The sequence below is a fragment of the Acomys minous genome, assembly GCF_964271855.1.
Source record: "Acomys minous genome assembly, chromosome: 11".
In the NCBI taxonomy this organism is placed as follows: domain Eukaryota; kingdom Metazoa; phylum Chordata; class Mammalia; order Rodentia; family Muridae; genus Acomys; species Acomys minous.
The window spans coordinates 92,211,703-92,237,781 of NC_140492.1; the positions used below are offsets into that span (position 1 = coordinate 92,211,703).

The 26,079-nt window shown below is 42.0% G+C and overlaps 2 protein-coding genes across 2 annotated transcripts in view; one reads left to right on the top strand and one right to left on the bottom strand.

Moving 5' to 3' along the window:
* Positions 1 to 1,384: 1,384 nt before the first annotated feature.
* On the bottom strand, positions 1,385 to 21,821 carry SREK1IP1 (SREK1 interacting protein 1). The gene is made up of 5 exons (XM_084801340.1): positions 21,683 to 21,821; positions 13,620 to 13,667; positions 7,907 to 8,050; positions 5,686 to 5,758; positions 1,385 to 3,276 (listed from the first exon to the last, which is right to left on the bottom strand). Exons 1-5 carry the CDS (start codon positions 21,693 to 21,695, stop codon positions 3,093 to 3,095), a joined length of 462 nt encoding a protein of 153 aa, XP_084657466.1. The 5' UTR covers positions 21,696 to 21,821; the 3' UTR covers positions 1,385 to 3,092.
* Positions 21,822 to 21,837: 16 nt separating this feature from the next.
* Positions 21,838 to 26,079, top strand: part of CWC27 (CWC27 spliceosome associated cyclophilin) — a 172,035-nt gene continuing 167,793 nt past the window's right edge. The window contains exons 1-2 of the mRNA XM_084801325.1: positions 21,838 to 21,944; positions 22,273 to 22,388. Of these exons, the coding sequence (XP_084657451.1) occupies positions 22,347 to 22,388 (42 nt within the window). The 5' untranslated portion in view covers positions 21,838 to 21,944; positions 22,273 to 22,346. The remainder of the gene's footprint in view (positions 21,945 to 22,272; positions 22,389 to 26,079) is intronic.

Here is a 26,079-nt window from a genome sequence, read left to right on the forward strand (position 1 = left end):
CACACACACACACAGTTGCCCAAGTTGTCCTTTATCAATGCCCTGGCCTCCAAGAACTAAAGGGGTAAGAGATGTACTAAATATGAGAAACTAAAAAACAAAACAAAGCAAGCAAACAAACAAAACAACCCCGAAATAAACAAAAAGCCGAGAGCTTCTAGACAACAGATATGAGAAAAAGAATGGGGAAGCCTGAGAGCAGGCTTGTCAGCTTCAAAACAGTCGCTTCAAAGTGCTCAGATAATTTGGCTACAGACAGAAACGAACATGTACATTCTGTCTGTATTTGGTGAAAATGACACATAATTGGGTCATATCAAAATGAATCAAGTACCATTTATCTACTAAGTTGATATATTTAGCCCTCACAATAAATGCACCCTTTACAGAATGCTGGCTGTATCTATAACACTGGCTAAAAAGAATACTATTTGAATTTCACTGACTTATCGATAGTAAGCTACATTAAGGGCTGGAGAGGATCTGAGCAAACATGCTACAATATTTCACAGGCAAGAGACACCAAGGGCCCGAGAAGCTACATGACTTTGCTGGGTTACACGGGAGTTTGAGATAGAGAGTGCTCAGGGTGGTGGTGCCAAAGGCTGCACCGAGGGTGAGGGGAGACGGAGTGTGGCCAAGGTGGAACAGGCTCAGGTTGCGGAGTTAGCTCCCACACGGACACCTCTGAGCTGCCACGGCTAAAGGAAGTTTTCTTTCTGCTTCACGTTGCCCAAAAAGGAATTTCATGAACATTCCTAGAACAGCTTCTTAACTTTAGTAGAAAGAAATGACTTTTACTCAGATATCTCATAAGGTATGTTAATGTTCTAGGGAAATGTATTAATGCTGTGAAGATTATTTCTGGGGGAAATATCTGGTCCATTAAAATCTTCTTTTATGTATAGCAGACTACTGAGTAAGGGGGCTGGTTATATATAAAACACTTCTGAATCATCAGCTGTGTCACATCCCAAGAGGGGGAGACCCTTATAAGTCAACTTGTATTTCCTTACAATTTACAGAAATAAAGCTTTACAACTGCTGCCATTGCTGACAGTGTTACACACACACAATGGCAAGGGGCCTCTTTTTAAAATGTAGTAGCTGCTATTAGTTTTTACGTTTAAAATTTTAAAACCTTATTTGCACATGCACACATGTGTCTGTGTGAGCATCTGCTAGGTGCTCATGGGTACCACAGAGGTCAGATGAAGGCCTCTGGTCTGTCGGAGTTAGAGTAACAGTGTTCCAGGTGGTTATGAACCTCCCAGTGAGGATGCTGGGAATTGAATTGAGGTTCACTCTAAGAGCAGCAAGAGAGTTTAACTGTGAAGCCACCTTTCTAGCTATTATTTTTTTTTAAAAAAAGGATTAAAAACATTTTTAAACAATATTCACTTTTATTAGTCCAGAGAACCAAAGAACTGAACTTTCACAACATTAGCATAGACAAAAGAAATTCTTAAAAAATTAAAAGTTCTGTGCTTTAGTCATAACAACTGAATAAACTCTAAATAAAAATTTCTTTTTTATGGGCTAAGAGAGTAACCAGTTTGTGGAACGGCTGAAGATGGGTGCGCTTCATGAAAGCAGTGCTCGGGAAGGGTGAAGGTGTGGCATCTGAGCAGAGGCAGGGTACATCCAGGAACTTTTGAGTCTGGGCGGTGGGCAAGGGAAGACTTGCTAAAGCTCTCTAGACTGCAAGGCCAAGTACACGCATTTGATTTTATGGCCTTAACTCTGTCCGCAGCCACATTTGTACTGGCCAATTTTGAGGTGTACGAGTGCACCATAGCAGGATTCTGAGGCGCTCGGGTGGTGTTCCACGATGAGAGGTTGGTTTCCAATGCTTGTGTTGCTCTACGAGTCAACTGGTGGGGTCAGGGAATACTAGATGCTAAACTACTCTACACCGATGACCATGAAGTTACAAATGTGAGAAACATTTCAATCTACTAACATCATTGAAGATGCTTATTGATAGACAAATTTCATGATTATACAAAGGATTTCATGGTGGTACCTCTAAGTCTTTAATTTTAAAAAGTACAAAATGAAAAGTCTTAATTAAAAAATTTTCACAGTGCTAAGATCTGTGACTGAAGTGAAAGAGGAAATATCAACATTGATTATCCGTGAAGCCAGAAATTCAGTGTGAAACTCACTCCAAAACCATTTCAGAGAAAAATAAATATATATGCAAACATTCATAAAACTTCCATAATACTCATATATGCAAGCATCATATACATTAGGTATAATAAAAACCAGGTTTAATGAGGATTTTGCTGTTTCCACACAAAAAGTTGAGTTTGAGGTATCATCGTAAGACTTGCCAATGTGGCACACTTGTAAATCAACCCAGGATCTACCCTAATAATCCTGACCAGCACAGAGTCTCCCTGCCAGACTTTCTAGTAGCCTAAGCAATTCTTTTTTTAAAAAGATATTTTAGATGTTATAAAGACACTGGAGACAAGTGCTAGAAACATGTACTTCATAAAACAATGATACTTTGTTAGAAATAATTTCATTATTATGTTCCTGTAGTTCCCACTCATTTAAAAACTTACTACTGAAGATCAGCAAAGCAGTTTGTATCCTCAATAATATCATTTAAAAAGTCTAGAGATTTAAAAAAAAAAACCCAGCAGTGAAGAACCTCACTGTCTTCATAGAGTACATAAAGCTAGTAAGAATCGGGAGCAAGTCACTACCTCACCGGAAGGCGGACATGACGCAGGAGCTGCTGTGTAGAACGTGTGATGGGGGTAAAGCCATGTGCTAAGTAATTCACCACGTGACAGCACTAGCCTAACACACAGAAACACAAGTGGCCAGGACGATGTGCTTTGTAGGTTCACATAGCTATACTGGAGGCTCAGCTGTCAAGAAACAAGATGGGTTTAATACAGAGAGAGAGGCAGGGCAGAGAGAGAAGGGCCCAACATGGGAAAACTGTCTTTATAGAGGAGGCTGGGATCTGCTGTGAGCATAATTATAGAGCAGTTCCAAGGATGGTACAGTAATCAGAAAAAAACAAAACAAAATTGAATTCTTCAATTTCCTGAGTTGGGCCAAAGCCTCAGCTACTTCTTGGCGAGTTCAGAACGGCTAGGGGAAGAGCGCTTTTCCTTTTTTCTCTTCTTCTTCTCCTTTTTGTGATGTTTGCTCTTTTTGGATTTGTTCTTTTTATCCTTTTTCTTTTCTTTTTTCTGATACTTTTGTTTCTTCTGTTTTGAGGAGTCCTCTTCAGAGGAGCTGGAGTAAGACCTACGGGCAAGCACACGCTGTGACTGACACTGCGGTTACAGTGGGGACAGGAACTGAGTAGGGTCTGAGCTGCTTAGAAGAGGACGAGTAAGCACAGATACTGAAAAGCCACTTCCTAGTCTCTTTGAATGCAGAATTGGAACTGTGACCAGCTGCTTGGCCACCCGGGCTGAAGAAGCTACACTCTCCATGGGCTTTGGGATCAGGGAGAATGACAGGATTTGTCCGAGGCTGTCACAGGTCTGCATGCTGGCCTGGCTGCCCTTCAGAACGCACAGGGGACACTGAAGCAGAGCTCGCTGACCTCATGCGCACAACCCATTCGCGGATGTAATAACTTGTTAGCATATTCTCTTAAGTCACAAAAGGAGGCAATTATAGCTCAATAGAAAAGGGGTCCTAATTATTCCTCAGTGTGCATGGATAAGAGCTGAAAATTAACAAAATAAAAGCACTTTTGTAATTCCTGTGATCTTTCATGGTAATGAACTCGATCCTTCTGCTTGCAGAGTGATAGAAATGAACACTTGTATTTCCAAGCAATTTTTATTAGTTACAAAAAGGATGCTTTTAAATGAATACTGCACATAGATGAGTGAAGATGATTATCATTTTTTTCCTAATATTTTAATGTGAAATTGAGAGGGAACACCCATAGAATTTCCTTCCCTGACATAGGCATGCGGGCTGGGGGTGGGGTGGGGAGTAAACAAACAAACAAACAACAAACAAGCCACATTTTCAGGGATGCACAAACCAAAAATATATGTGATAACAGAGTTAATTTAAAATGCAACAGGTGTCTTAAAAGTTAGTTCATGCAAGTAAAATTATGCACACTGAGCAGGTTATATTTGTATATTTAGGAGTCTATCTATCTATTGATCTAGCTACATAGAAATGTAAATAATATTTGAAAGTTTTTTTTAAAAAAAGAAGTCACGAATTTAAGAAAGAGTGTGGGTTAGTATATGGGAGGGTTGGAGGGGAAAGGGGGCAACTTTGTAATTATATCTTAATTTAAGCATTTTTTTTAAAAGTTAGCTCAGAAATCTAAATATTAAGACTAAAACCCAAACTAAGAAACTCAGGCCAGACACAGGGGCAAAAGTGAATCCATAAGCTTGCAGGGCTCAGGGCTTGGTGAGCCCCTGACTCAGCCTTCCCCTCATCTCCTTCCTTTCCTCTTGGCTGGCCTGTTTATTTGCACACGCACAGCTTCTTATATGCCTGCACATTGTTTTTCAGCTTTTTGGTCCTGGATTCTCATCTTTAAGGCAAAACTAGGTTTGGCCATAGCACACTATTAGGTGGTCATCTGTACCTGCATGAAGAGGTTTGGGATTCAGGGCCTAAGGTCTGTGAGGCTTGACACACACAGGTCTGGATATAATAAATATAATACACTTATAAATAAATGTGTACATATACATATATGTGAAATAAATATGTGCACACACACACACACACACACACACACACAAATACATCAGAACATGGAAGACTATATAGCTTCCTGCTTCCTTCAAGCAATCCTGCCCACTGCCTGAACACAGATAATAAGCCACCAGTCAGGAGTCTGCGCTCTAAGCTCCTAGAAGCTCCTGCTGCTAAAGGTGATCTAATTTCCAACGCCTGAAAGTGAGCTAACATTTGCAATTCACAAGTTTTCTAAGTATTTAAAATATACATAACCAAGTGCATTACAGAATTATAGGGCGGTAACACCAGATTAAAACAACATCATCATCATCAACAACATTCTGTGAGAATACAGGCCAGACCTAACTGATTAAATGTACAAAACATGTCTACTTATTTTAGTATGAGTAAGACTGTACTTGATAACTGGGGGGAGGGTCTGCCTTTTATAGCATTTGATCAATTTCTTTAATCAGGCATCAAAACTCTTACCAGTAAAAAATTCAAAAATAGCTAGTGAAGGTTGTGAAAGATCAGAAGCTTGGGCTTATTAAAGTCTATTAAATTCCACAAATAAATTAATTCCTCAGTCATTATGATAATAATAGGAGAATACGGACATTTAGAATTCAATTTCAAAATGAACACAAGATATATATGAATAATTTAGATGTGTATTCAATTCAAATCAGCTCTTGTTATAAACATAAAATCCAGAAAACAAATATATCCAAGGGAGGGGGTGCTGGTCCTCATCAGGGCCTTCATTTGCGCCAATAAGACAGGTAAGGTGTGATAACTTCATCTCTGATTCTAATTTTTAATGTACATGGCTTTGCTATTTTGCTAAACTAAACATTTTATTCTTATAAAGAAAATGCTAATAGTAAATGAACTGAACTAGAAGGAAATAAAATCTGTAATGCTTCCTGGGCTAATAGCTTATGGTTTTCTTTTGCTACACGCGAATAACCCATTAAAATGTACCTTTTCCTCTTTTTTTTCAATTTGATTTTCTCCTTGCTTCTTTCCTTTTTCTTCTCCTCTTCTTCATTTATTCCTGTAAGAAAGGAAGAAGGTGGAGGAGAAAAAAAAATCAAGTCGCCATGAGTCTATGTCATAATACGCTGTGTTTGTGTGTATGAACATATGTGTGTACATTATAGTTAGAAAGATGAAGACAAGAAAAACAGGAGTAAAAAGTAAAAGCAAGCAAGGGCCTCAAAGACGATTTCTTTCATAGACAGTAATGACACTTCGATGGTAATATCTTCAGCTAGGAAACCCCAGAAGATGGCGTTAGCTCTTAAGGAGTTTAAAAATGAAATCACACTGAGCACCTTGCTGACAGCAATGATATGAAGCTGGAAATTAGTAATAAAGGGAAAACTGGAAAACTTAGAAATAGGTGTCATCAAAACAACACACCCTGACCCAACTTCTGTGTCAAAGAGGAGCAGCCGAAGAGAAGTGAGAATGCGAACACAGCATGCAGTGGGCCTGAGCAAGGGCAGATGAAAGTTAAGAATAAGATAAGCTAAGGCTCTGACACAGCCCAGCCGGGCGCCTCCCACCCAGCTGCTTCTCTTACCTCAAGAGGGAACAGTACAGAAAGTACTGTTTAAAGCTCTCTGAAAATCTAAACCACAAAGAGTTTAACCTTTCTAATTCTCTCGTTTTTTTTAAAAATAAGTTACATTTTAATTCTATATAATAGCTACATAGAGAAAGTGAAGTTTACAAACTTGCAACTTCCTGTTTATCCAGTTACAGTAACAAGGCTTTTATATACAAGATGCAGTATAAAATGAGAGATGTTTCTTTTATAGTCAACTGCAGCTGGGTTTTGTTGTTTGTTTGTTTGTTTTTAGGTGATATAAAACTTCTTATATTAATCTTTTAATGATTTTAAAAGTTATTTTTATTTATGTGACTGCGTTCCTGTTGGGGGTTGACTTGGTGTTATATGTATTCAGATTCAGATGCGAAATTGTGGACCCCAAGATCTGGTTGCGGTCTAGACGGCTGCATTCTCACATATACCAAACAATGTTGTGTAAACTTTGCTCCCAATTATCTCTGATTGGTTAATAAAAAAGATTGGACAGCCTGTAATGGGGCAGAAGAGAAGTAGGCGGGCTTCGGTTCCCAGGCTTGAGGTCTCAGGTAGGGACCACGAGGCCAGGAGAAAGGAAGATGAAGAGAAAGGGTGTGGCCTGATGGAGCAGAGCCAGCCTAGACCGTATGAACATTGGCCACTAATGTGGGGAAAGTGGTCGGGGAAGTAGCCAGAGTAGCTTAGAAAATCACTATAAATTGTACTTGATCAGCCATCGTGCTTAAACTTGTTAAATGAATCAATAGGCCTCTGTTTCAACTATTTGGGTGCTAGCCGGGTTAGAAAAACACCTACCAAAGTACTAAATTTTCTACATTAGTGTTCCTGTATGTCTCATATGTTCAAGTGTTGTGAAAGCCAGAAGAGGGTGTGGGATCCCCTGGAGCTGGGCTTACAAGCATTTTGTGAGTTTCCTGAGGTGGGAACTGAACTCAGTTCCCCTGGAACCACACCAAGCTCTCTCAACTGCTGAGCCAGCTCTCCAACCCCCACTTAGGCAAATCTTAGTGAAAGCATGTCCAAAAGCAGGAAGGAAATTCCTAGGGTTTTATTTGTTTTTTTTATTTTTATTTTTGGTTTTTTCAAATAGGGTTTCTTTGTGTAGCCTTGGCTGTCCTGGACTCACTTTGTAGACCAGGCTGGTCTTGAACTGACAGCGATCCACCTGACTCTGCCTCCCAAGTGCTGGCATTAAAGGCGTGTGCCACCACTGTCTGGCTTCCTAGGGTTTATACTGGCAGTCTTAAAAATCTTGCTTGCCTAGGCCTAGGGCTCTGTGTGCTAGTCAGCTTCTGATTGTCTAAAATCCCTGGTATTCGTCCCTGGGACCTGACAATCTGAGGTTTGTCTCATACAAGTGTAGCAGGCAATAAATGAGGAAACAGCAAGACACCAACTATGGACTCAGAAGCTGACTTGCCTCCTGGTCTCGGAACTGATCACTAATCTTACGCCAATGTCTTCCACCAAAGCCTAACCGTACCTATGCTGCAGCCCTCGCCTGGACTAGGAAAGGCAGCGTCATGATGAGCATAATTATGTAAGCATACAGGACCCAGAAGAAGAAACAGGGGGGAAAGCACTGCTTACTTTTCTCCTGCAGGGCCTGCAGCTTGTTCAGTTCTTCGTTCTCCTCATCACTGTCCTCACTGCTTGTGCTGCTGACGTCCAACACGATGTCCCTTTTGGGGTCTACCCGGAGGAAATTGCGGCACTCAAAAGTCAGATGACCAGCTAAATAAAAGAAAACAAGAAGCAAGGCGGATAAAACTACGTGCATATCTGTGTTCTTTGTTTTGGGGCTTCACAGGAGGCAACCGAGTACAAGTCCACCAGCACCACCAAAGCCATAGCTTGTACTCTTGCTGGCGGTTTAGCAATAGTCCCTACATTTTTGCTTGAACACAGTTTTCCAACAGAACTGCCCCTTATTCATTGGAACTTCTAATTCAAGAATCAATGTGGGGGCACTTGTCATGCATTTCAGAATACTGAATAGCTGTTTTTCTCTTCCTATAAACATAAGTTATTTTACATTATCTGGATTAGGGTATCTAGAAATATATTCTCATACATGAAAACTTTGTATTTCGCTCCCTCTCTACAGTGTTTCTTCCTCGGCTTGGCCACTAGGGTCTTGTGGTTACATCTTTCATCTAATTAAAGTGGTCATAATGCCTAAGTATCATTAAAATTAAAAATACTTCTCTAAAGGCTTCACAAAAGTAAATATTTAAATTCTGATATCATTTTTCTTAAAATTCTTCCAGGAAGCAAGCTTCAATAGTTGTCCACTGTGATGGTTATCGCTAACTTGACGTTGGTAGGCATGTGGCTCACCTGAAGACAAGCCTCTGGCATGCTTTGAGCGTTTAGGCTAGTGGAAACAGGAAGGCTCACCCAACACAGCATTCCTTGTGCTAGGTCCTAGCCTGAATGAAAAGGACAAAGTGGGGCCCAGCCAGATGGCTCAGGGGGTAAAGCCATTCGCTTCTACTGGGCCTGAGGACCTAAGTTCCATCCCTAGGACCCAAACAGTGGAAGAGAACAAGGAGAAAACAAACTCCCCAGGTTTTCCTCTGATGTTCAGATTTGCTATGGCACATGAGTGAACACACACACACACACACACACACACACACAGAGAGAGAGAGAGAGAGAGAGAGAGAGAGAGAGAGAGAGAGAGAGAAGAGAAGAGAAGAGAAAGAGAGAGAGAGAGAGAGAGAGAGAGAGAGAGAGAGAGAGTGAGTTTTAGTGGTTCTGTTAAACTTTTTCAAAGTTCTGCATCTGTCCTATTTATGTGGTACTGGGACTGAACTCACAACTTGGTACATACTACACAAACGCTCTACTAACTGAGTTGTATCATCAGCCCCTATCAGACCATTTTTTTTAACAGTAATTTCTTAGCACTGGAAAAATAGTTCCTACCTGAATGTAAACTGTACAGTCCATTCCTTTACTTACAAGGTAAAGATTTGGTTGCCAAATCCTTACTATTCTTTTCCTCATGATTGCTATTTTATAGGTTCTCAAATGTGTCATGAGAGTTCTTGTTACCTTCCCTAGATGCTTAAGTGAAATCGTCCTAATCTTTGCCTCACAGGTAGGGCAGGAATCCTGGCTTTATGTGATAGGCTCCACTGTAGCTGTCCTGCCATTGTCAGGGGCCGACAGCTAAATTGCATGCAGCTCTGAAGGCCATTAGTGTGTGACTCGCTGTGCGTTCAGCACCACTCTCTGCTTTCACTTTAAGACCCTTTGCACCCCAGCACCTAGGTGGGTTGTCTTTCCTTCTTTTGAGCTAGGTTTCTGGGTTTGGTTCTGCTATTATCACACTGCTTCCCCCAGTGCTATGCTCTTGGCACAGAAAAGAAGGCTTTCCACTGTAACCCAGCATGCCACTGTGACCAGAATTCCTCTGACACAATCTTACTTTATTCAAGTTAGCTTTATACCCAAAATGCCTGGTACTGAAGTGAACATGCAAGAAAAATGCTTAGGAGTCCCATAACAGTTAGCTTCACTTTAATGAAAGCGACATGGTAAATCACTTGTGAATCTGCAAATGAAAGTTTGGGTTTTTGTCTGTTGCTGCTGTTTTTCTTATTGGGTGTAAGTGAAAGACACTTAGGATATCATTGTGTCGCCACACATTTGTCTTCTCGTGGCTTCTTTTCTAAATAGACTCTCAGAGGATGAAGGGTAAAGAGTTATCAGAATGTAAGGGGCTGGGGAATTGGCTCAACAAACACAGCAAGCAAGTGTAAGGATCAGGTTTGGGTCCCCATGGCCCCTGTAAAAGGGGTCAGGTGGGCACGGTGGCCACCCATAGTCCCTAGCTGGCAGGCAGAGACAGCAGATCCTGGGGCAAGCTGGCTAAGTAGAACAGCCAAATCATCAAGCTCTGGGTTCAGTGAGACACCCAGTCCAGTATGACACGCTCCAAATGTGGTTTGGACCCAGATGGAATAAAAGGGGGAAAAGATGTGAGCAGTGCAGGACTACTCTCTCCACTTCCTGTCTGCAGTGAGGTGAACGCGCACTGCATTTGTCACCATGTTCTGCCTTACCGCAAGTGCAGAGACAACAGAGCAGACCATGATAGCTGGGAACCTAGGAAACTGTGAGCTAAAGGGATGCTATTCCTCCCATTCAGACATTACATCAGGCATTTGGTCACAGTGACCAGAAAAGAAAGATGCAATGGCTGAGTTCTACCGAGAGTTCTTGTCACTCAGGGGGAGGACAGGGTCAGCTGAGACAAGGCCCTTCCCACACTTTAAATAAGATCACAGACCTTCACCTTGCATCGTATGCAAGATCACACTCAAAGAGGATCAATAGACATGAAACATAAAACTCCAAACCACCAAAATTTTAGAAGAAAATGTAAGAGTAAATCTTTGCCATTTTTGATTTGGCACTAGACTCTTAGATGTGACACCAAAAGCACAAAGCACCAAAAGGGGGAATGAATATGTGTGTGTGTGTGCATGTGTGTGTGTGTGTGTGTGTGTGTGTGTGTATACATATATATATATATATATATATATATATATATATATATATATATAATTTTACTTTATTAAACTTAAAAAAAAACTATAAAGAACATTACCAGGAAAGGGAAAAGCATGAGAAAAATATTTATAAGACATATATGAATTTGATGTTTGCTCACTGTATGTAAGGAACAACTAAAATTCAATAAAAATATGACCTAGTCTTAAAAAAAAAGGCATCAGATCATCATCAGAAAACAAATATCATCAGAAAATACAAATGGCTGAAAAGCATATGAGCAGTATTTTCCAAATTATTAACGAAAAGCAAATCACAATAACAATGAAATACAATTTCCCATCTAGTGGAATGATCTAACCTCTACTCACAACACTTCCTACAGCAAACGTAGAACTTGCTTTCCACACCCCAAACCAGTTCTTCAGTCTCTGAATACTAACTGGGTATCATACAAGTAAATTCATCTCAGTGTCGTTTTGATTTGCATTTCTCTGATGATTAAGGAGGTCGAGCATTTCTTTAAGTGTTTCTCAGCCATTTGATATTCCTCTGTTGAGAATTCTCTGTTTAGCTCTGCGCCCCATTTCTCTATTGGGTTATTTGGTTTGGTGGTGTTTAATTTCTTAAGTTCTTTATATATTTTGGATATTAGACCTTTGTCAGATGAAGAGTCGATTCCATCTTACACCCATCAGAATGGCTAAGATCAATAACTCAACTGACACCTCATGCTGGCGAGGGTGTGGAGAAAGAGGAACACTCCTGCATTGCTGGTGGGAATGCAAACTAGTACAACCACTTTGGAAAGCTATCTGGTGCTTTCTCAGAAAAATGGGAATAGGGCTTCCTCAAGACCCAGCTATTCCACTCCTTGGAATATACCCAGAGGATGTACTACTACACAACAGGGACATATGCTCAACCATGTTCATAACTGCCTTATTCATAATAGCCAGAACTTGGAAACAACCTACGTGTCCCTCTATAGAAGAATGGATAAAGAAACTGTGGTACATTTACACTATGGAATACTACTCAGCTATTAAAAACAAGGAATTTCCAAAATTTGTGGACAAATGGATTGAACTAGAAATTGTCATAATGAGTGAGTTCACACAGAAGCAAAAAGAGCTAAATGGTATATACTCACTTATATCGAGACACTAGTCCAAGGTGTACGTCCCCATGAAAAACTGTACCTACCAGAATAGTGGGTAAGAGGGGAGGACATCCTATTGAAACTTTAGGTGTGAGAAGCCTGGGAGAAAGAGGAAATGGAAGGACCCAGTGGGTCCTGGAAAACTACAGGCGAGTCTGGGCCCTGGGGCCCTCCGCAAACTGTGGCAACAGCCAAGGAAAAAATAGGCAGTAAAAACCTTGAACCCCTACCCGGACTAGCCGATGGACATTCTCCACTGTTGAGTGGAGAAGGAGATCTAACTTTCACACAAACTCTGGTGCCCCATATTTGAACATGTCCCTTGGACGGAGATGCCTGGTGGCACTCAGAGGAAAGATAAGAGGTCACCAAGGAGAGACTTGATACCGTATGAGCATATTCAGGGGGGGGAGGTCCCCCTCAGACACAGACTTAGGGGAGGGGAGGGGAGTAGGGGGGAAGTGGGAGGAAGGGAGGAATGGGAGGATACATGGGATAGGCTAACAACTGAGATGTAATATGTATAAATTAATAAAAATGTATTTAAAAAAAAAACAAGTAAATTCATCTCTGAATTTTATTTGTTCTTATTGTATGGAGGTGGGGTGGGGCATGCACCTGCATCAAGGTGTGCCTATTGGTAAGGCCAGGGGAGCTGCTGGACTTCATCTCTAGGAATGCTGTTTACAGAATAAAATCACATTTGTGACACTGTATGTAATTATACAGGCTTGGGTGTACATTATTATTGTTGTTGTTTGTTTGTTTGTTTTTGAGACAGGTTTTTCTATATAGCCTTGGCTGTTCTGGACTCATTTTGTAGACCAGGCTATCCTCAAACTCACAGTGATCCACCTGCCTCTGCCGCCTAGAGTGCTGGTATTAGAGGCATGTGCCATTGTACCTAGGTTTTGGTATACCTTCTAATTGTACTATATTAATCACATTGAACTTGTTGTTGAACTCAAACGTTTTTGCACATGAGCAAAAATTCTGGAACCAATCAAGTCCTTATACAAAGGGAAAAATTCAGAAAACATTCAAAAATCATTTTCAGTGTCTTTACTTCTTCACCTGGTATCTAGAAAGAGAGAAATACATAGGTGTATATAGCATATACAAACATACCAACATACATACATTTATACACACATTTAAATTTTAAAAAATATTTACTTATTTTATTTTTCATGTGTGGGTGTTTTGCCTGCATGTATGTATATGTGCACCATGTGCCTGCCTAGTGCCTGTAGAGGCCAGGAAAGGACACTAGACCCCTAGGACTGGTGTTTCAGATGGTTACGGGTTACCACAAGGGTGTTCTAAACTGCCTAGCCATCTCTCTAGCACCATCTGGACTTTTAAATACATAGTTTTTGCTTCTAAATTTTCAATGATTTTAGTTCTATTTTCTCCAAATAGAAATATGCTGCCAACCCCCCATATTTCATGGTTTCTTATCCAGTCACCATCTATGGAGCCAACTGCAACCTTGGGAAGGGCCCAGGGACCACCCACAGAGCTGCTCCCTAGGATCCTGAGACCTCCTACCCAGCATGAAGCAAGAACCAAGAAAGCAATCCCAGTAGTCAGAATGTTGCTTTTCAGCACACTTACGGTAGCCACATTTTCTGCATCCTGCTCTGACATTGTCCTTGTTACAACCTGAAAGAGAGTTGGAGAACAAATGGGGAGGTACATGTGAGTAACAATAAAGACTTTTGTCTGATTTGCAACTGGAAGTTGATTAGAGAATATTCCGGGAAATACATGTGTTAGTGTACAGGCAACTATACTAGCCTGACTCTGGGGTCCTGGTAACCTCTTATGTTGTCACCTGTCACCACTGCCAAGTATGCTAGGTGTGTGCCAGATAAAAAGGACCCACTGGCCTGCCTCTTTCTCTCTCTCTCCCTTTCTTTCCCTCCTCTCTCTGCCCCTCCCTTCCTCCCTCCCTGTCTCTCCCTCTCTCCCCCTGTCCTCCTGCCCCCCGCTTCTGTCCTTCTCTGTCCTTATGGCGCTATCTGTCTATCTGTCTAAATGTCCAAATATTCACCTCTACCCCTCCTCCTGGAGGCCTTAACTCCTCTCTCCTTCCCTTCCCCCACATAAACTTCCTTATACCAGATATGTTACGAGGCATAATCAAATATTACAACATGTAAGCAAAAATAAAGACTTTGTCATTTGATAAAAAAACCTAAGATAACCTTTTGTACTAAAATTTCCTGGAAAAAAAAATCTCTAAACTTAGCAACACTACTTAAATATTTTGATGAACAATCAATTGAAAGTGAATTTACTCAAATCATTTAACCAATATTCCAAGAATATATTTTTTAATTCAATAAGAATACAGCATTATAGTTGAAAGCTTAGAGAATTCTGCCCCACAATATGGGGAAGGAATTCTAGGAAGAGATGGCCTAATGTTGAAATGTAACTACCTTACCGTGTGTGTGTGTGTGTGTGTGTGTGTGTGTGTGTGTGTGTGTGTGTAGATTAACAACTATTTTTCTGTCTTTTAGTAGAAGAAAAATAATTCCATCTTTCTCAAAGAAATTGATGAAATTCCATATATAAAATTCACTATAATTGCTAGGTATAATTTTAAAAAAATCACTTAAATTCACCACTTAAACTTTGAGAAGTAAAAACAAAGTAGTCCCATATCCAATTCTGATAAAAAGTTTACAAATATTCACAATATTTCTGTGTTGTCAGTACATACAGATGGTGTTGAAAATATAAACACTAGAAATAAAAGAAACTGGTTCTTAAAATTGTGGTAAAATATACAGCAAAGAGAGGATTTTAATCACTTCAAATGTATAATTCAATAGCACGGTGACTGGTCACAATGGTGCACAGCTCTCAACTACTGTCCTTTTCCAAATGATTTTTATCAAGACAGTATCTGTACTCACTTAAACATATGCATGCTTTTCTAATCTCAGCTACTCTAGTCTACTTTCTAACTATTATCTACCCGAAGAAACCATACAATATTTGCCCTTTCAAGAAGTTCTGATACAATGTTTTCAAGAAGCATCCACACTGTTGTATGTACCAGAATTGTATTCTTTTTATGGTTCCATATTCCACTAAATATGGATTTAACCTCTACCAGTGGCTTCTGTGAAGCAGTGAGAAGGCCCACGGAGCATCATTCCACTTCTCTGATGAAGGACTTCCCTTTCTAAATCCTAGAAATGCAGTTATCATCTCAGTGTAAGACTAGAGTAAATACAGAGAGCAGAGAGAAAACAGCAGTAAAGTGTAAATGAAAATAACACCTAGAACTATTTCTTCAAAGACATCACTGCTAAACTTTCTGCTGTGCACTGGTCCCTTCCGCTTTAGAGTTTATGTCTCTACTTTGTCCTGTGAGAACCCACATGCCACAGTTAGCACGACTCACTGTGGAATAAAACTGGATTAATCCAATCTAAGGCTTCCGCATTACAAAAATAATTGTATGTTGACAAAAAAGCTCAGAGAATATGGGTCAGTGTTAAGTTTGTTTCCATAGAAACCACAGATGTTGAATAAACTGCTCCATGCACCATTATTAATTCTGCAACAGACCAACAGTAACAGGCAGGTGTGAAACCATCTCACCTCGGCCTGTGCTAGAACTGAACTCATTTATACAGCGGGAGATGCTGATGGGAACTCACTCGTCAAGTGATTCCTATTTTTAGAATGAACAGAACATGACATTTCTCTCAGGCTATCTTCTTTAACAAAGACAAAACTTTTTATGGCAAAGAGATGACCAGATTTCCCTACAAGCTACTCCCCTCACTAGCCTTTGACTGAATTAAGATTCCTGTTTCATTTGTGATTGACCATGGCCAATGAGAAGTTTCTATATGGGCCTTCAAGACCAAGGCAAAGGACACTACAGACCCGGAAAAAACAAGTTCACTTTCCATTGTCAAGATCTAGCTTCTAGCTAAGTATCTGTAATCTCAATATTTGGAGGCTGAGGCGGGAGGATCACGAGTTCAAGTCCAGTCTGGGCTACCTAGTGAGCTTGAGGCCAGTTTGGGCTACATGAGACCATATTGGGAGTTGCGGGTGGGGAGTCCATTTTCCTCAGCACTGATGGCAGTGGCAGGGTGCTCCATTTGGATTGTTTCACCTTTTCTGTTTTTTGAGCATTGCTAGCAAGGATTTCCTTAGATTCAGCTAACTCCTTGACATTCCTTTGCAATGTAATACTTAGTTTCTGTTGTCCGGAAGAGAACTCTGGCTGGTTCTCAAAAATCCTTGTGAAATTGAGCAGCAAAGCCACTTGGTGAGGCCCCCTTCCCAGAACAGAGATCCACTCTCCCATCTGTAGCTTTGGATGCTAAACTGGCTTAGGCTGGTCAGTGATGCCTGCCCTCCCCTCCCCAAGTTCTCCTTTGTAATCAGGACCTGCCACCTAAAGGTCACCATAGAAGTATATAATAGGACCATCACTCTGTCCCAAATCAAGGGGTTCTTAGCTGGGGAGCCCAGGTACCCACAGTCCCACAGTCCTGGGTATATAACCCAAAGCTATTGTCATGGGATCTTAAGTTTAATCTGTTGTCTAATGAAACAGAGTCAAGACCGCCAGCACTGGATTGTGCTTGTCATAATGAAGTATAAGTCCTGTAAATGGCGGGGGGTGGGGTGGCTAACTATGGACTGGTATTAGAAAAGTTATAAAAATGAATATAGTCCTTCACTTCAAGAAGCTACATCATACAGGTTCCCTAGGGTAGTGCACCCATGGCTGTAATGCATGACAGGCTGCTGGGCAACATAAAAAAAACAACAGACAGTTTTGCTCATAAGCATAAAAAACTGCAGCCAGCAGCAAATCTAAGGCAGGGTGGACTATAATGAAGGGACAACAGTGACAAAGGCACACACAGCACAAGTAGAAAAACATGAGAGGGGAGAAAAGAGCCAGGTCAGTTTTGTTTTGTTTTGTTTTTCATCATTGGAGAATACATAAGAAGGGCAGGAAAGGTAGAAAAGAATTGGTCATGGATAGTATTTGAGATACTGTCCCTTTAGTTATGGAGACAGGGAAACAGCGGAGGAGAAGTTAAGTGGCTTAAAAAGAATTACAGCCAGGCGGTGGTGGCACACAGCTTTAATCCCAGCGCTTGGGAGGCAGAGGCAGCCGTATCTCTGTGAGTTCGAGGCCAGCCTGGTCTACAAAGTGAGTCCAGGACAGCCAAGGCTACACAGAGAAACCCTGTCTCGAAAAACAAAAAAAAACAAAAAAAAACAAAAAAAAAAAAACAAAAAAAAGAATTACAAAATCCACAAGTATGATAGAATCAGACAAGACTTATGAACATTATTTCAGCAGCCATATATGAGAGAAAAGAAGTTACCTATAGTATGGCCGAGGAATGAGGCAAGTTGGTTGTGGTGTGATTTCACGTTTCTATGACTTACGTAGATGCTTCAGCAATATGCTGAAGGGCTGTGAGACTGAGATGTTAACTTAGCCATTGTCATCATCTACCCTGGCTAGACAGATTTCACAGAGAGACATAAAAAGGCCAGCTTTGGGGCCATCCATATTAGCAACACACATTGCCACTTGTCAACAACTCCTGATGGAGAATAGTGACTTACCCACACAACCCCAGCAACTGAGCCAATTGGAACAACTGTGAAGGAGCAAAGAAATGTTTCAAAGAAAGTAAACTTGGCTGAATCCTATGCTCAACACAATTTGTCAAATGACTAAGTGTCTGAGATGTTTTTTTCCCCCTTAAGGTCTTCAGTATCTTATTGTTGCCTACATAATGGTTTAAGCTGGCACACAATGCTGAGGAACAGCAGTGGAAGCACGTGACCATTGAAACCGACAAGGCTGCCGCCTTGTGAAAAGCAGCCTCATTACTCTATAGTTGTACCTTATAATAACCAGGCGCACAATCACCCCAAGCTGAATCCATCACACTTAAAATAAAGGAGTGTGACACAATGCTTCTCCTCCTTGATGATTGCCTCAATGGAACCCCATTTTCCTTCTGTGCAGTGTCTGGATCGATCATCCAAGAAATTATCTTAACACCTTCTGTGTCTGCATTTTTCTAAAGCACTTGCTTTGTGCAGTCATGTCACCTGTCAGGCCTATTATCTTGATTTTTGGTGGGTTTAAGCAGTGTATGTGAGGCGTTCCATCTAGCGTAATGACACAATTTATTATTATATTCGAAGCATTATTTTGAATCGAAAGGTTAACATATTTTTTTTTTAACGCTGGCCTCAACTCTAAGAGCATCTCAAACAAAGCTAGAAAAGTCACTTTGGTCCCTTTTCTTAAGTGGCGCATTTTCATTCCTAAAGTTTTCCAGGGTGTCTCCTGGTGTGCTCATACCACACAGGCACTCAGAATGCCTGCTCAGATAACGAACAGTGACAGTGGGCCAACTCTGGGTGCAGCAGTGTGATGCGGAGGTCACCAGAGCCTCTCAAAAATGCCTTAGCAGACTACTGTGGATGCTCATCTTTCTCTGCGATCCCCTTAAGTGCTATTGTTCCCAAGGCTCCAGTCAGACCTTGCCTTCACACAGCACACATGGTGTCCGAACAGCCTCTCACGCTTTACCCCTTAATTCCTATAATATGTGTTGTTTCTGACTCTGATTTCTTGCCTAATATCCATTTATTCTCATGCTGTCTGTTAGTCATTTCCACTCCCGTGGCAAAGTAACATCAACCCAAGCTCCAGGCTTACCCCGTCCTCCGCATCTCTGTAAAGTCTGCTTTCTAGAGGCGCCTTCCCAGATATGAAGCCTCCCCAGGGAGCTAACATCAAGGACCAGGTGTATCGCGTTTCTCACCTACATCAAAGCAATCCTCAATTCTTACTGGTCCTACCACCAAAACCACACCCCCAACGTAGCTGCTTCTCTGTCAATAAGACGTGCTCAGTGGTGCCGAAACTCACCCAAATCACCCTTCGTCACCAACTGAGCCTCCAAACTAACTCTCCTCTAGGTTACTGCATCCTAAGACACAGTTCTTTCTCCTCCTCCTCCTCCTCCTCCTCCTCCTCCTCCTCTTCCTCCTCCTCCTCCTCTTCCTCCTCCTCCTCCTCTTCCTCCTCCTCCTCCTCCTCCATTTTTCGAGACAGGGTTTCTCTGTGCAGCCTTGACTGTCCTGGACTCACTTTGTAGACCAGGCTGCCTTCGAACTCACAGTGCTCCACCTGCCTCTGCCTCCCAAGTCCTGGGATTAAAAGCGTGCGCCATCACTGCCTGGAGGTCCCCTCCAGTCCCAACCTGACCCGTCCAGTCCCATCCCGACTCGTCTCATCCCAGCCCGTCCACCTTCCCTACCCCCCACCCCGTCTATTAACAACCTAATACTCTGTTTTTCCTTGTAAGGTCCTTCAATCACAGGCCATACCCTTATTGTGTCATCGAGACGAGCACACGTGCATGGCGGGGAAGAGCTAGGGACCTGATTTAGTGCTTGTGAAAGTAAAGGTACTTGATTTCTCAGTCAGTGAAGCTGTGGAGGAATGTTGAGTGGATGTAACATCTATCAATAAAACGCTGTTTAGCCAATCAGCTGGGCAGAAGGACAGGCAGTGGGAGGCGGGGCTTGCTGGGGGCGGGGCGGTAGAGCAAGTTTGGGAGTTGAAGGAAAGTCGGTTGATTGAGGAGACGGAGGAAGGGGAGTTTATGGCCTGTTGATCACTATAGTGATAAGTGCTTGGGGTATAAGTATTATATATCAGTTTAGAGTCGTTTGCTTACTATAGTTTAGGAATAGATATGTATTAGTATAGTTTCTGCCCGGAGCGTTGTGCTAGCAGCTTTAAAGTACGCTTCAGACTCTGTGTCTTTATTTAGCACCACAGGCCGAACTGATACATTTTTTACTGTAACAATCTATCAACAGCTATCTCACAGCAGTGGTTATTAAAGGAAGAAAAAATACAATCTGATACATAGTATCAGATACATGAGTTACATTGTAAATGTTAGATACTGATTACTACTTCAGTTCTCACTTCTCTCACATTAGCATCCTGAACCTTAGCCATAGTGGGCATCTTTCATTTCCTCTTCTACTTCCTCTTCCTTTCCATATCCAGTCTGTCTCCCTGTAATGCTCCCTTCCCTCTTTGTTTCTTTTTTTTTCTTTTTCTTTTTCTTTTTTTTGGCTTTTTGAGACAGGGTTTCTCTGTGTAGCCTCGGCTGTCCTGGACTCACTTTGTAGACCAGGCTGGCCTCGAACTCACAGCGATCTGCCTGCCTCTGCCTCCCAAGTGCTGGGATTAAAGGCGTGCGCCACCACGCCCAGCGTTCTCACAGTTTCTTTAGGTGTAATCTGGAATATCCTTTGGTGCTCCCTGTAGCCTGCTAGGTGACCTTACTATTTTGCTTGCCCAGCATGAGTTCCACTTTCTGTAAGTCCCTTCCGTTTCCTGCTGAGTCCTAAGGGAGCAAGGGTGTCTCTGATGCTCACTGCAACACAGTGTGTAAGAGCGTACAGCCGCCCGGACACTGCAACAGCTAGCTCTAGAATGAGATGCAGAAAAGGCTGCTACAGAGCAAAGACTGGGATCAAACAGTAGCGGGAAGGGCAATTTTAAGCAAAGTCGGGGCTTCAGAAACATATTTGGGGGCGTTCCTTCAGTACCGTGCATTGTGAGCCTCCAAGAAGCGAGGTGCGTATATATTTAAAAACTCCTTTCTGAGGCGGGGCGTGGTGGCGCACGCCTTTAATCCCAGCACTTGGGAGGCAGAGGCAGGGGGATCTCTGTGAGTCAAGGCCAGCCTGGTCTACAGAGTGAGTCCTGGACAGCCAAGGCTACACAGAGAAACCCTGTCTCGAAAAACCAAACCAACCAACCAACCAACCAAAACAAAACAAAAAAATAAAAAATAAAAAGAAAAAGAAAAAGAAAAAAGAAAAGAAAAACAAAACAAGCAAACGGACAAATATACAAAAACTCCTGCCAGACAATAGGGTTCTACAGAAACACATCCTGACAAAACCGGCTTGGGGTTTACGTTCTTGGAGCTCCAAGCACTCCCCAGCAAGCTGGAGTAACAGACAAAAACATCCCCAGAGCAGTTTGCCGTTGCAAGGTTTAGAAACCTCTGAACACAAAAGTGAAGTCTAGAAAGAGTCTTAGATATAATTCAAGAAATCGCCTTCTTTTACAGATAGGGAAACTGAGGCCCAGAAGGGCACAGCAACCGGTTTACAATCACACTGTAACTAAGAAAGAACCAGAACAAACCCCACATGCGCTTCTCGACTTGACTTTCAGTACAATGTGTACGGCTACCTGGGTTCGCCAAATGTTCCCAGTTCGAATTTTATTTTGAAGCCCTAGGACAGTTACGGTCAGTCTTATGGGCAACTCGTTCCTTTAGGCCCGCAGTCCACTGCCCCCAAATCCTCTCTCGCTCTTACAATATACTTTCCCTGTAATCCTGTGCAGTTTGGGCTTGCCTGAGAACGACAGGGATGATCTCTCCCTCTTTTTCCCTCCCCTCTTCGAACTTGTAGTGTAAACTTTTCCGTGTAAACCAACCAACTCTAAATTTTCAGGCTTTCGCCTGAATCCCAAATGGCTGCCCGGCCCCGCTACGCCCTAGGCTACCCAGCTCGCCCCCATTCCTCTGGAGTGAGAGGGCCCTGCGGTTGATCTTCACCTGGGACTGCCATGACGCAGGTGAGTGGGGTCGCCGGAGTCCCGGGCTTTCGAGATCGCGTTAGGTTTCAGATCCGTTGCGAGGACAACGCTCTATCAGAGAGATCGCTCCCACCGAGCCACTTACAACTTCATCGGGCTGGGGAAGGCCAGATCCACTTCCAGGGGTTGGCGGAACTAAGTCGCTGCGGATGCAGTTTCCAAGGGGGAGAGTCCAACTAAGGAGCACACGTGGTCGGAACCATTTCTTCCAGCTTCGGGAGGTGAGTGCTGGCTGAGAACACCCGACCTGGGCGCAGGACTGGGATCTACAGATTGGTCCTTTAACTATTATAACAAATGACACGGCAAATTCTCTAAAGTTGCAGAGGTCTGATCGTCTTTTCTAGTTCCCTGAAGAACAGGGAAGTTTCCTCCCCCACCCCCCACCGAAGTTACCGGTGCTCGGGTCCTGGAGCAACATGGCGGCGCCCATGATGGGCTAGTTTAGGGTGGGGGGGGGATGAAGTTGTGTTGAGTAGGGCTGTCTTGCCCGACTCTGATCAGGTGAAGTTTTTCCTCAAATACCCAGGTTAAAGATTTGTGTTCTAGCAGGCGGACACCGTCAGAGACTCGCTAGTCGTTCGCGGCCACACTAAGGAGCGGCGTCCTGAGCCCTGAGCGAGATGAGTAACATCTACATTCAAGAGCCGCCCACGAATGGGAAGGTGAGAGCCTCACCACCTGGACACCCCCATTGACAACTCCTTGATTTGGGGAGGGGCAGGGAGAGGCACGTGTCAGGGAATCTTAAGAGTTCGAAAGACCAAAAGAACTGTCGTCCACACCCACCTTACGGCCAGTGTTGCATCTATTTTATTTACGTTGGCGAGTCTCAGCATTTTTTTTTTTAAGAAGTCGTTGATCAACTTCTCTATTCGCTAGTTTTCTGGCCCCTTAACTTCCTTCGTCCGACTTGTGTGAGCGCCTTCTAGTGTCTGTCGTTTTTAAAGGACTTATGCTAAAATTGTTCATTGTTGTTTAACTTGGAGACCATGTTGTCTATAATCATTTATTGAAACCTTGCTAGGCACCGTGCACTATACTAGGTGCTTATGATATGGAATCTCATCGGTACTAGGTGCCGGGAGCATGGTTTGGGATTTAGAGTGCCAAGGAAAATCTCCAGGACACAAGGTCTTATATAGTCAAGGCTAGTTGTTAGCTCCCTGTCTTGGACGTTGACATGCTGATCACCATACCTGGCTTTTGGTAGGCGAGGTTTGGAAGAGGAGATTGTTCTGCCGTGATAATCCGATGGAGTGGGAACACTGGAAAGGATGGGGGAAACATCTTGGAGGAAACATCTTTTGAGATAATTGTCAGTTAGAAGCAGTGAGGGAGTGGGAAATAAATATTAGCACATCGAAATGGGAAAGGATTCCCTGATAGGTTTTGTGACCACGCTGTATTTCTAGAGGACAGTGTTAATTTTAATTAATAAATGCTTGGAGAGACGAAATAGGCTGACCGTTCTGCTATGCGGGCCCTTCACAACTTGACTCACTCTGGCTAGTTTGCTCTTTTATCTGTTCAAATGTCACTCTGAACAAAGAAGCCTATCAAGTAGCGAATCTCAGTGATGCCTTGGGTCTCTGCAATTTCTGAGTATTTAATAGTATTTTATTTTTGTTTCTTCCCCATATAGAATAAAAACACCATGGGGGTGGAGATTAAACATCCAGAACAGTGCTCTCAGCTTGGGTGGGTGGTGACCCCATTGATGTTGAGTGACCATTTCACAGGGGTCCCATATCAGATATTTACATTGCAGTTCATAACTGTAGCAAAATTACAGTTATGAAGTAGGAATGAAAATAATTTTATGGCTGGGGGTGGGGGGTGGGGTCACCGTAACAGGAGGTACTGTATTAAAGGGTCACAGAATTAGGAAGGCTGAGAAGCACTGACTTAGAACAGTGTTGCACAGATAGTGGATGGAATTCAGAGCCTGTGAGAATGCTGAGGCAGATGAATTAATACTAAGTTTCCTTTAGCTGGTATCTCTGTTTTTATATGAGGAAATTAGGTCAGAATTATTAGATATTATGTGCAGGTTGTACAGGCTAGTAAGTGGAAGACTTAAGTGGGAAGTTGAGCAGATTGACACAGGGCATGTGGAGGGAAAGGTAATGTGTGTTACTTTATTTTCAGAGGTGGGTTACTTAACTAGTGAGGGCATGCTTTAAGTCTAGACCACTTTTTCTAGGGTACTGGAAGAAAATCTGTATCTATTTGTATTATCTCCCGTTTTGTTTGCTTAATACAATTATTTACACACACAAACACACAAATACACACACACACACACACACATACACACATGATACTAGACTAACTAAGCCAGCCTTCACAAACAACATTAATAATGTAGAAATTTAGCCAGGATTAGTGGTACATGTCTCAATCCCAGCACTTGGGAGGCAGAGGCAGTGGATCTCTGAGTCCAGGGCCACTGTGGTCTACAGAACAAGTTTCTGTCAGTCAGGGCTACACAAAGAAACCTTGGTTTGAAAACACACAAACAAACAAATATAAAAACTAGCTACGTATGGTAGCACATGCCTTTAATACCAGCACTCAGGAGGCAGAGGCAGATGGATCTCTGTGTTCAAGGCTAGTCTGGTCTACAAAGAAAATAGGAGAAAAATATAATAAAATAGTTTTGAAACATAGGAAGTCTGTCAGGTAGTTAGATGTTATGAAATTGTTGGAAATATATGTTTCCATTTATGGTTACAGATGACCTTTGTATTAAATATTTGTCGCTAGGATTATAAAGCCATTGTTTATGCTTTCCTGGGCTTTAAAAAATATTTAAAATGGAAATAAATAGAACAGGAAGACAGACCTCTTTTAATTACAAAGAAACATTTGTTGAACGACATCCAACAGAAAAGAGCACATTTTATACGATCCCATTCATATGAGATGTTCAGATGGCAATGTCTGTACAGACAGAAAATAAATTAGTGGTTGCCAAAGAGATAGGGTAGGAGGGATAGGGGGGCTGGAGAAAGGGCAAGGTTTTATTCTAGGGCTGTGCAATGTTATGGAAATAGTGGCACTGGCTGCCAAACTCTGTGAATTTGAAAACCGGTGAACTCTTTAGTAGGGTGAAACTACTGATATGTAGATTATATCTCAATAAATATTGTTAATTTTTGGTATGTTTTTTACAAAATTAAAATGTGAACTATTTTTAAATATTGTCTTTGTAATATCACAAAATTCTTTAAAAGGTTGCAGGTCCCCCTAAGCACGGTGCTTCTTTTCACATATACAAGGGACAGTGAAGTAGGTCAGGACATGATGTGCATCAGGACTTAGGCAAAGTCAGAAACGAGTGCTTCATGTCATTTCAAGCTCATGCTGAGATGGAGGGAGTTACCCAGCCTCAGTTTGTATCTACCCCCTATCTCCCCTCACAAAAATAACTAAATAAAAACAAAGAAATAAGATGTAATAATGGAAAAAGATTTTTGAGACAGGGTCTCACTATGTAATCTTTGGTGTCCTGGGGCTTGCTACATAGATCAGGCTAGCTTAGAACTCATAGAGATTTGCCTGCTACTGCCATTGAGTGCTATCACGTCTGGCTTTCTTTTTCTCTTTATGAATCAAGGAACCATTACAAACCTACCATAATATAGATATTTTCACTTCTCTCATTTTCAGAGTTCCTGAAGAGTAGTTGTAAAAGAGCTGTGTGTTGTTAGAAAAGCCAGCTCCCCCCCCCACCCAAATCTAACACGTTCATCGGTGTTATATAATTTATGTTAGCCTTTCCTAGGCTTTTGAAACAAAGTGGTAGCAAAAATGCACTAGGTGGTCAGGGAGGAGAGTGAGGCGTTCTTCTCACCTTGCTGTTGAAAGCATTCTAATGGGTGGTGGTGGTGCACAACTTTAATCCCAGCACCCAGGAGGCAGAGGTAGGCAGATCTCTGAGTTCAAGGCCAGCTTGGTCTACAGAGTGAGTTCCAGGACAGTCAGGGCTACACAGAGAAACCCTGTCTCAGAAACAAAGCAAAACAAACAAGCAAAGGAACAAAAACAACTTTTTAAACTTTCCTCTTTTCCAAAATAGTGTTTGTGATAAGGTAAAGGAGTTTTTTTTTTTTTTTTGGGGGGGGGGGAGTGTGACTTATATGCAGAGTCCCTGTGAGGATCAGCTTGTTTTTAGTTCTTCTGTGATCTTTCTTTGCAAGAACATTCTGCGTGGTGCCACAGATTATTGATACTAGTCAATGTTTCTACAGTAAATACGGAAAAGAAAAATTGATATTGGAGACTCCAGCTATGCCATAATGTTCAAACTTCGTGACTAACATTTTCTTTGGTTATTTGTAGTTGTTAAGC